The sequence below is a fragment of the Euprymna scolopes genome, chromosome 44 (assembly GCF_053919585.1).
Source record: "Euprymna scolopes isolate OS-2025 chromosome 44, ASM5391958v1, whole genome shotgun sequence".
NCBI classification, from domain to species: Eukaryota; Metazoa; Mollusca; class Cephalopoda; order Sepiida; family Sepiolidae; genus Euprymna; species Euprymna scolopes.
In genome coordinates this window covers 17,875,785-17,887,478 of record NC_136525.1, presented here as the reverse complement: position 1 = coordinate 17,887,478, position 11,694 = coordinate 17,875,785, and the positions used below count along the sequence as shown (strand labels likewise).

Below are 11,694 nucleotides of genomic sequence, written 5' to 3'. Positions count from 1 at the left end.
AAGCTGACAGGGGAGATAATTAAGTTCTCTTGCTTACATCACATGATGGAACATAATTGAAAATGTTGGACAAAATGTATTCCCCATATAAACTTTATCAAAACTGTTTTTCATTAATTATTTTTCTACCTTATCGTTTTCTGTAATTTTTGGATATGTTACTATTCGCAACATGGCAATTACATAGGTACCATTTGTTTTACTTGAAATTATTATTTTTTTTTCATATGTATAATGTAGAAGCACCTAAATTTTATACGTATAAATATGAAATATAGTTTGTGTCATTAAACAAATATTAAAGAATAACTCCATGCAGAATGTACTATAAATGTTTAAGCATTTAAATGAATATTTAAGAAATTTTTTTAAATAATTCTATATGACACCACTAAGTTTTTTTGTTTCCCCCCCCCCCTCCAAACTTTTCAAGAACAATTTTTTAAGCATGACTATATTACCTCTAACCTTTTAATCTGCAATATATCTCCACCCGGACAACACAAAATAAGGTCTTGAATAATTACCTTCTTTAAAACTTTTTTTACCTACTTCTATCTGGAAGCTTTCTTTGAAACTTTGTCGTATCTTTAGATTATATCAAGTGAACTAATGTCTGATTTGCTAATATTGTATCCCACAATCGTATAATTAACAGAAAAAAGTATGCTTCATGATTCTGGGGCCATAACTGCCACAATTCATTACCTTAGTGTTTAGATGTAACTATATTTATCGTCTCTGGGTAAGTCTATTATTCCTGAAATAAGTAAATCAATTTGCACGATAGCGAACGGTCACCCTTTGATCGGTGTTAACATGTCCTGTGATGAAACTTCATGCACCACTCTGACACTTTCGTGTGACAGACATACAAAACCTATTTCTGAGGACCAGTTTTCCCTTTTTTTATTTTTTTTTTTTTTTTTTTTTTTTTTTTTTTTTTTTTTGTTGTCATTTACTGTCTATTTTAGTTATGAAAAACACTCATCTACCTGAAACCACTATCATTAAACCTCCCCATCCCCCCACATACACACTTTATCTGTGCCTAAACCTAAACGTGGATTCCATGAACAAAGCTAGTTTTGTTAAAATGCAAACGATAATGAAAGTTTTTTTTTTTTTTTTTTTTCTCTTTTTTTCTTCCCGGAAATTACTCCAGACAAAACATGAAGCCACTTAATGAATGGAGCGAGGAAAAAAAAATACTATTTCAAGGTTAAAAACTTGTCAATAATAAATGTTAATAGATTTCAACCTAGAAAACAGCAATTCTTTCCGCTTCTGTTGGAATCGTCGCTCATGAAATGTGAGGACTAAAGGACAAAATAATTACAAGTGTTTTTAGCTGATTGTGGTAGGGTGAGTCATAGGAAACGGATGTTTTTAAGGAAAACCAAAAACTGCGAATAATTCAACATTCTAGTCATTTTAGACATATTTAAATATTCAACATGTTCTAAAAAGAAAAAAAGAAAAAAACCCATAAACATCCGTTTCCCATAACTCAACCTGTATTATCCTAAATAGTTTTTTTTTTTTTTTTTTTAAATTTATTTTACTGCCCTTCATCCACTGAAATTAACGTTTCTTTCAATATGATTTATTTTTAAACTTTGTTTCTTGTAAAACAGAAATACAAAACAGATTCCAGATCGACACTGGGTACATATTGCTAGTCTAAGCAAGCAAACATTACACACACACACACACACACACACACACACACACACACATATATACATTATATATATATATATATATATATATATATATATATAGTGAATAAATGACAACAAACTATATTCCAAAATCTATGATGTTGACCATCTTATAATTTATTCCTTTAATTCAGTTGACATTTACAATTCTTGACAGTATCTGTTTCATAGCGCAAAATCAATCAGTAAATCTATTTTTTGTCATTTATTCACTGATTGATATAATTAAGTGATTGAAACGAAAGAGATACTGTCAAGAATTGTAAATGTCAACTGAATTAAAGGAATAAATTATAAGATGGTCAACATCATAGATTTTGGAATATAGTTTTTTGCCATTTATTCACTATATTGCTCTGTAATTGCATTGAGCTTCTTAAAAAAGGATTGGTATATATTATAAGAAAATATATTTCTACATAAAAAAAAAAATATATATATATATATATATATATATATATATATATATGAGAAATAACCAAAACAATTGTTCCTTGATTTTGATGGGGTTTTTTTTTTTCTTGTTTCAGTATTAATTTGCGTGATGGCCCGCTTAGGTAATGGCATGGTGCCAAATGGGCACTTCCACAAGGACTGGCAACGTTATGTCCGCACTTGGTTTGACCAGCCAATGCGCAAGAAACGTAGGGCCAAGAGGAGGTTGATTCGTGCCAGGAAAGTGGCCCCCAGACCTGCTAAAGGACTCCTTCGACCCATCATCACTTGCCCTTCCATCAAATACAATGCTCGCGTCAGGGCTGGCCGTGGATTTACTCTTGAAGAACTGAAGGTAAGCAAATTTCCGAGTTTGTGTTTATAAAAAAAAAAAAAAAAAAGTCCACCAAAGGTCAATTATTTCCAAACTGCTGATGATCGTTAAAATCGTGTAATTTAAAACAAAGCAAAAAGTATAATTTAGCAACTAGATATAGTGGATGCGATAACGCGAATCACAACTTGGTTATGAACGTGGATGTTTGTTTTCGAAAACCAGATACTCTTTAACCACTGATATTTAGATTTTGCATAATTCACTGTAGAATTGTTAAATTATACCAAAACCATGAAGTTTTTTTTTTAAGGGAGATGAGAATTCAACTCTAGATTGTATATAGAAACATTTTCCCAGTTGAAAGGTGGAATTGGGATACAAAAATAAATTTTCATGGTATTGCATTAGCTTTTCCAGTGCTTAAAAAAATCTTGTTGAAATCGAGGTTTTTTTTTTTTTTTTTTACAAAAAATAAAAACAGTAACAATGTCCAATAGCTGAGCCTAATCAGGGTTGCCAGAATAATGAATGTTTGAAGCCAAATTGAAAAAAACCGAAGCATGTGTACATAAGAACATTTATATAGTTTTCGAGTGTGTGTGCTGATTTGTAAGTTGTTTAGTTCCATATTTTGCTATTTTTCTGAAAAAATAATTTTGAATAAAATAAAAAAATTAAAAAAAAAAAAACTAATGCAAAATAATTTTTCAAGTAAACTCTTTCTTTTCTTTTTTTTTTCCTGAAAAAAATCTTAAAATATGCAAATATTTGGGAGCTAAACTCTTCAATATATAAATATATATGAAATGTTGAGGTTTAACACCTCAATCTACACAAGCACACAAAAAATAACAAATGTTTGTATATTTTATGCACAGTTTTTTTTTGGGGGGGGGGGGTTGACTGCAGTTATCAATTTAGTCTTTTTGTCTGAAAGATTTGGCTTAAAAGATTTATAGTCTGACGATCCTGATTAGGGTCAGCTACCAAAAACGCTTTCATTGTTTTTTTTTTTTTGTAAACCCATGTCTATGAAAATGTTTGTTCTAAACTTTGAATTAAGCTTTTGTGTCTGTTGCGGTTTATGATGAAATCTTCCAAATTTCTCTTGCTGAACTTCTGTGATATTTGGCCAGGACTTCTGAAACCATAGCTTATATAATTTGATGACTTGCACCGATACTCATACTGGCTTCTTGGGGAACACCTTCCATCACCAAAAAAATTGTTACAATTCTAGAAAAAGACAAGTAAAATAACACACCACCTTGAGATATATATGATAGCGGGGGTATCCGGCATTGGCTGGGTGTTTAGAGGTGTGTGTGGTTTTGGGTAAATCTAACCAAAAGAATAATAAAATAATACAAAAATCATTGCCCGGGTGTTTGTGTCGGGGGGGGGGGGTTAAAAAGTTTTGGTAAGTAAGTAGGAAGGATTGAACCTGAAGCCTTGAGGCGAAGTTGGAAAATAAAGTGTGGGGGGGGGGGGGAAATGCAGCATTAACCGCTCAGCCAGCAAGAAATAGTAACGGAAACATGTTTGAATTTATTTAAATATTAAGAATTGGCAAGTGCCCACACTTAAGACACTTAATGAGATCAGCTTTCACCGCAGGGCAGTTTTTTTTTTTTTTTTTTTTCTCCAAGATGTGGAGGGAAACCAGCTCCCCATAAAAAGGGTATTGTCCAAATTGAATAGCAATTTGTCTGATACAAGGAGAAACTCTGTATTGATCAAAGCTGATTGTTTTTGGACGTTTGCCGTCAGCTTCGAATTAGTTTTGGTTTTATACGAAAAAGCCAAATCCATACGTGGCGATCCAAAAAGGTAGAATATTTAGCTTTACAAAAGTTGGGCAAATTAAATAGACAGGCGACCCCCGTTCTTGACTCGTAGATAAAGTTTTAGGGAGTGGGCCGACCGATTGCTTCCTGGAAAAAAGCCTTTTGCAGACATACACAAAAAGTAAACATACATACATTTTCTCTTATATATATCTGTGGGAATATTTTTTTTTTCTCCTTTTTTTCCCAATTCTTTCAACTTTTTTATACTAATCCTTTAATTCATGAAGCGCAATGTAATTAGTTACATATATATAATTTTATATCATCAGATTAATAACTAAAAGTAAAGGGGGGGGGAACCTCTTCAGGCCATGGTATTTCAAAGATAAAGGCTTCTCCTCAGAAGAGAAAGGCCAGAATTATGCAAATATAGATTAAAACTGGCTTGATAACCTTTAGATATGAAATGAGAATGGTGGAATGCGATAATATGGTAAAAAAAAAAAAAAGAAAGAAATATTAAAGTTCCAAAATATAAGAATATATCTGAAGGGTAGTATATATGTAGGTAATTGTAAAAAGAAAATATGGGTCACTATGAAAGAATGGGGATCATTTAAAGAACAAATAATAAAAGGGGAAGATAGATGAGAAAGAAGGAGAGTAGATTTTTTTAAAAAAATGCAAATAAGTGTGCGTGAGATATATGTGTAGTAGAATCCTAGAATACGATTTTTTTCTCTCTCCAAGTTACAATGTGTAATACAATGTTTTTCGTGCCCTGCCTTATGGTGTTATTTATTATATACATGTGTATTATATACTGTACTGTATTCTGTTACTAATTTTTATGCCTATATCCTGAGGTTCTACTATATATATATATATATATATATATAAATTAAATATCTTCAGCGCAGGGTGTCGTGATTAACATCGGTCAATAGATTCGAATCCGACAACAGAAGCCATCTGACTCCATTAGCAAGGACAAAATCGATTCAGCCACCATTATATGATAAAAACATTTCAATTTAAATGTTTAAATTTCAACTGCGCTTTGCGCGGTTAACAGTGACTGAATGGATTTTGTCCTTGCTAATGGAGTCAAATGTCTTCTGTTGTCGGGTTTGAATCTATTGACCGGTATTAATCGTGACACTCTGCACTGATGATTCCTGAAAGGATGAAACACTAGTGTCTGAAGGTATTTAATAATTATTTATTTATATAATATATATATATATATATATATATATATATGCACACGCATACATATATATATGCACACGCATACATTTGTATCCATCTGAAGCAGTATGCGTTGGATCTCTGTATTTACTAAGGTTCACACTTGAATGTCTCCCTCTTATAAAAATCTTAAGTTTTTAAAATCTACCATCTTTACTTGTCTTCCTATTGGATTTTACATTATTTCGCCAGACTTCCCGATTACTTTTCAAGATTTAAATTATTTTCATATTTTTCAAACATTTTTTTATAAATATGCCGCTTAACATATCTAAACTTAGATTTAAAGCGAGAAACAATCGTATAAACTATCGTAAAGAAAAATGATCCTAGTCGATTGCAAAATGTGCTTCATTTGTTTTAGGTTTCTCGCCATCGTACCACCTTCACTAGTAACCCAGCCGTGCTTTGATTGAAAATGACTTGACAGTTGCATATTCTTTCCTTATCTAACGCCTTACACCTAATTTTGACGTCTTGTATATGATTTGTTTCATCACACATGCATCCGATTATGAAAATTTGAATATTCTGCTTGCATTTTCTAAAATCTGCAATCTCTACTCTCGTGTACTGGCCATAGTTTGTGATGAAATCTTCCAAAATTTCTCTTGCTGAATTTTTGTGATATTTGGCCAGGACTTCTGAAACTATGGCTGGATTTATCAATTTGTTTCCATGGTAACCATGTTGATGTTTGTGAGAGTGAGAACATCTTTTCTTGCTAAGACGGTTTGGTTAGATCAACCAGTGTTGTGGGATGCATCTGGTTGGTTACAAGGGATTGGTTAAGATCTAAATTAGTCTTTCTTCTAATTTGATTTGTAGTCAAGTATCTTCATTTCTTTGTACGAATTTGATCAGAAGTGAATTAGACAAGCAAATAATTTCTGTCGATATCAAGAAGTGAAACTGATTTTAGCAAGCTGACTTGTCACTACCTTAAAATGCTTGAAGCATTAATTTAAAACCTTTCATAATTTTGAAAACACAAAACCTCCAGTATAGGTAGATCAACATTATAGTAATTTCATTATTACATTGCGAGTGAAACAATTGCATTTGAGTTTTTTTTTGTTTTTTTTTTTCCAAAGTGGTGATTAGAAATAATAAAATGCTTACCTTTTGGTGATTATGTTTTTTGTTTTGTTTCTCTCTTGCTCTCTCTCAAGAAAAAAAAAAAAAAATAGGGAAATTAACGTCTTTACTTGTCTTCCCAAGATTACCATGGCTCTACAATTTGGCGAGCCGTGGTCGTCAAAGCTGGTAAAACAGAAGGACTGCTTCATACAAGAAAAAAGCTGGTTTCTGTTGAATTTGCTAGAACTTTGCTATATTTTACTCCCGACCCTTTTTTCATTCTCATTTTTTCATGCTTCAAATGATGAATAAAAACAGTTTCATATGGAAATAAACCTCTTGTTGCACATTTGAAATCTTTTAAATTATGAGCCAAGACCCCTCCCCTCCATTTTTGCCATCTGCCACTCTACCCATTTTGTGGTTGCTGTTGTAGTTTCAATGTTCTTTTTCTAATATTTGATTTTTTTTAAAAAATTTTTCATTGTTTCAGAAAGCTGGTATCAACAAGCGTGAGGCTCCCACCATCGGCATTGCTGTTGACTTCCGAAGACGCAGTATGTCTGCTGAAGCTCTCCAAAGAAACGCCCAGAGGTTGAAGGAATACCGCTCCAAATTGATCCTCTTCCCCAGAAAGCTTAGCAAACCTGGAAAGAAAGATTCTCCTGTAAGTTTTTTTCTTTCTCTCCTTCAATTGTCGTCCAATCACATGTATGCAGTATTTATTGTTGTGAAACTCTATATGAAAAGTTCTTTGAGAGACTGTCCTCATCATCTCTGCCCAGCCCTCTCTCTGGACATACACATTCATACACAGACAACTCGTTTTGGGAGATTTGTCAAGGAACGAGTCGGTATAAAGGAAATTAACTCTTAATTTTTTTTTTTTTTTTTTTTTTTCCAATAATTACGTTCTTATATAATGTCTGAAACCCAAGGAAAGGGTTCAGTTTAGGGTTGAGGAATAAATATATTTGGTAAATGTTAGGTATTCATTTGTATTTTTGTCTTTTAGCCAGATATTCAAACATACAATTAAGTGCCCTTTATATCTCTTCTTCTCTATTATATAAAAGGAACTGTGTGAGTTTGTTGCCTATGGACTCAAAAACAACTGGGCCGATTTTTATGAAATTTCACATAAATGTACCTTATATATCTGGCAGTGTTCTTAGATAGGCTTTGTATTTGCATGTCTTTGATAAGTATCAATAGTCGAAATAATCTGATGAAAGCAGAAACAGGCAATTTCGACCAAAGTTAATACCTTACGCAGCCTAACATCACAAGGTCATTTGAAAAGTTTTATTACCACACAAGCTGAAAGGCCTGACATTTAAAATCAACACTAGGTTCCTTGATATGACAAGGGCACATTCAAAATGAATGTTTCTATTTAAAACACAACTGCACCGTGATATTTGATTTTTTTTTTTTTCATGTTAAAAAGCCATTATCACTACACAAGCCAAAATGCCAGGCATATAAAATAAACAGTAGGTTCTTTGATATTGATGGGCGTGTCCGAAATTAATGTTTCTGTTTAGAGCACAATTAAAGCATGATACTTGACTTTTGCATTTTAAACTTTAATTCAAGCCATTATATATATAAAAAATCAATAGTAGGTTCTCTACAGTGCAATATAGACTACAATGTATTGTGAACTAAGTCACTGTGAGATGCACGTGAAGCTTCCTGCCAGTGCACTAAAGCAGACAATCAATCGATTTGATTGAAAAATGAGCAATTTCACTGCTTTCTGTGGCAATAAAAATATAGGAGTGTAAAACAGTCATTGATTTATCATTTAATCGCAGGCAACGTCAGGGCTCCTTATTAGTTATAGATAAAAATCAATTTACAATTAGATTCAAAGTGGTATACCTTGTATGCAAAGTGCTCAATATCTTTAAAAGTAGACCTCTGTCTGTTAGCACTCTTTATAGAGTTCCCAAATTAGTAAAATTAAACAGTTTAATATTTTTCATCCGATGTGTTGCAGCCAGGATTGTATCATTTTGACGTTTCGTCCTTTGTGTTACAAGATGTTAAATGTACGCTAAGCAGCTGTCGTTGCGTGACAATTTTGTAATCTTTGTCGTGTGTCTGCTACAGTTTTTGATGAAATCTTCCAAATTTCTCTTGCTGAACTTTTGTGATATTTGGCCAGGACTTCTGAAACTTCTGCAGGCAGCTGTGATGTAGGTTTAAATTAAAACTAGTCAATCGAAAAGAGGATGACTTTCAAAAAAAGCGACCTCTCCCTGTAGAAAACTGCCCAGTTAGTGGGTGAAGGAATTAATGTTTTAGCCAATTTTTTATATTTATCGTTCAAAGGGTCGAGCTTCAAAATGATACCGATCTCATGAAAATTGTCACCTATGTCAAAAGTTTTAGACATACATACATTTAAACAGACAGCTGATATATATATATATATATATATATATATATATATATATATATATAATTACAGATATCTGAAACCAAGGAAGGGGTCTAGGAATGAATATTTTGTAAATTTTAGGTATTATTCATTTGAGGTAATACCAATGCAAAAAAATACCAACTTACACAGATATACAATACATTTGTATTTTATATCTGTGATCAACCATTGTCACATTTTTTTTTCTTTTACTATATCGACATCTTGATTGATCCTTTAAGCATGGAAGTCTGGATGTAATTACATTTTCTTGTGGTAAAGAAATTCTTCGAACCTTTGTGTGTTGCATATGTTGTCATGCGGCTGTTGACAGTTTGTGATGAAATCTTCCAAATTTCTTTTTGCTGAATTTTTGTGATATTTGGCCAGGACTTCTGAAACTGACAACCTGAACTCAGCTCTCCTTCAAAATCAGTTCTTTCACTAATTTGCATGTGGAATTTATGCTGCTTTTTTTTTTTTCTTTTTTTTTTTATTAATGAAAAAAAATATAAGACGATATATTCTAGCATTGAGGGACAGGGCACATATGGAAGTGGTACCCCCTCTAGTGTTTTTCATTGGATTATTATCAAATGATCACCAATTCAATATTTAACACTTTTAAAAAGTGCTCCTTTTGTAATACAATGTTCTAGTAAGTCTATCGCCATTTTGGAAGTATCAACTTATTTAGGCTAAATTCCCCAAAATTTAGCCTAAATAAGTTGATACTTCCAAAATGGCGATAGACTTACTAGAACATTGTATTACAAAAGGAGCACCTTTTAAAAATGTTAAATATTGAAGAAAAAATTTTTTATGGCCAAACTGCTTTTAAAAAGGCAAAATTTGGTTGAAATAAATAAGTCTATGCTTCCAAAATATGGAATTGTTATATTAGAAACGGCACACCTTTAAAAGAAAAATGAAATATTGAATTTTTTTATATAATCTGATAGATTAGTGACTATTCGATAATAGTCTGCTGAAAAAAAAAAAAAGACAAATTAATAAAAAAAAAAAAAAAGTGAGGTACTGTTTCCATACGTGCACCAAAAAAGGTACATCAGATCGATTAACAGTCAGATTTTTTAAATTATCAAGCAAAATGTATTGCTGGCCTTTGGCAGCGGGGGGTGGGGGTATTTATTACCTTTAAAAAGGATAAGGAGAAAGAAAAAAATTCTCTTCCCTATTATTATTATTATTATTATTATTATAAGAACAAATAAACCATAGTTTAGAAAAATAAAAGTAAGCTATATCACAAAATATTTACCTTTTTAAATAACTAATTGGATATATTGTCTAGAAAATTCTTGTGTGGCTGTTAGCAGTTTGTGATAAAAATCTTCCAAATTTCTTTTTGCTTAATGTTAGTGATATTCAGCATTTGTTAGTGATATTCAACTTTTTTTTTTTAAAAGCTAGTTTCCCTTCACATTAAAAACTGACCTTATGTCTAACTCGGCGGCCCTCGTAAGGAGGCAAATAATCAAAGAAAATAAAAATTATTGATTTGATTTATTTTTCTTTTTAGCCTGAAGAGTTGAAGTTGGCCACTCAATTGAAGGGTACATTGTTGCCAATTGTGAACAAGATGAAGAAAGACAAACCACGCAAGGTCACGCGTGATATGAGGAAATTCAAGGCCTACTACACAATTGCCACTGCTCGTGCCGACAAACGTTGCTTTGGACGAAGACAAAGACGGGCTGAGAAACGTGCCGCAGAAGAAGAATCAAAAAAGAAGTAAAAATAAAATAATTATTTTAAAAGGACAGACTTTTTTGCCAAAAATAAAAAAAAATAAAAATATCAATATTTTTTAAATTTTTTTGTTTATTTTATAAAACCGGTGTTCTTGGTGCTTACTGGTCAAGGATGAATTCTTCACTGTTGAATGCAATTCATTTTTTTTCTTCTTATAAATTGTTTTAAAATGCTGCAGCAATCCAGCTGGTCTGCCTAGGGTTTTAAAACCATTAGTCTTCAGGCTGAAACCCTCCAGGGAGAAGTTGGGGACACTAAGGCATATATGGAGGCGAAATGCTTCTCAGGCCCCTATTCATAAAATCCACTTTTTCTTTTGGAAATTAAAGATGTTTGTGAGAAGGAAAAAAAAAAAAAAAAAAAAAAATTTTTTTTTTTTTTTTTTTTTTTTGTCAGAATTCTACAACTAAAAAAAAAAAAAAGCGCAACAAATTTAAAAGATGAATTTTCGACATGCTCAATCTGAAATTTCCTGTGATGGTGATTTAACCTATTTTTGACTATGGACTCTTCTACAGGCTTCGCACAGGTTTGAAAAGTCATAGAATTTTGAAAATAAATATGGAAAATGGCTTGAAAGACTTTGAGAATCATATTCTTTGATTAGTAAAAATTTGTGTTGCAATATAAAAAATAAAATCTAAATACAGTAGAACCCCAGCATATGGCATTAAAAATTAGTAACAAAATATAATGCAGTATATAATACACATGTATATAATCAAAGAACATTATAAATAACACTGTAACCAGAAGCTGGAAAAACATTTTAACCTGAAAAAAAAAAAACGTATTTCAGGGCCACCGTATCCCAAGGTTCTACTGTTCTATTAAATTATTTAAGTATTAATAAAATGGCGTTTGATTATT

The 11,694-nt window shown here is 31.9% G+C and overlaps 1 protein-coding gene across 1 annotated transcript; it reads left to right on the top strand.

The window, feature by feature from the left end:
• The first annotated feature begins 2,227 nt into the window (after window positions 1-2,227).
• LOC145268714 (large ribosomal subunit protein eL13-like) lies at window positions 2,228-10,873 on the top strand. The gene is made up of 3 exons (XM_080124257.1): window positions 2,228-2,514; window positions 7,111-7,284; window positions 10,592-10,873. The coding sequence occupies exons 1-3, from the start codon at window positions 2,269-2,271 to the stop codon at window positions 10,805-10,807; spliced, it is 636 nt and encodes a 211-aa protein (XP_079980383.1). The 5' UTR covers window positions 2,228-2,268; the 3' UTR covers window positions 10,808-10,873.
• Window positions 10,874-11,694: the final 821 nt, after the last annotated feature.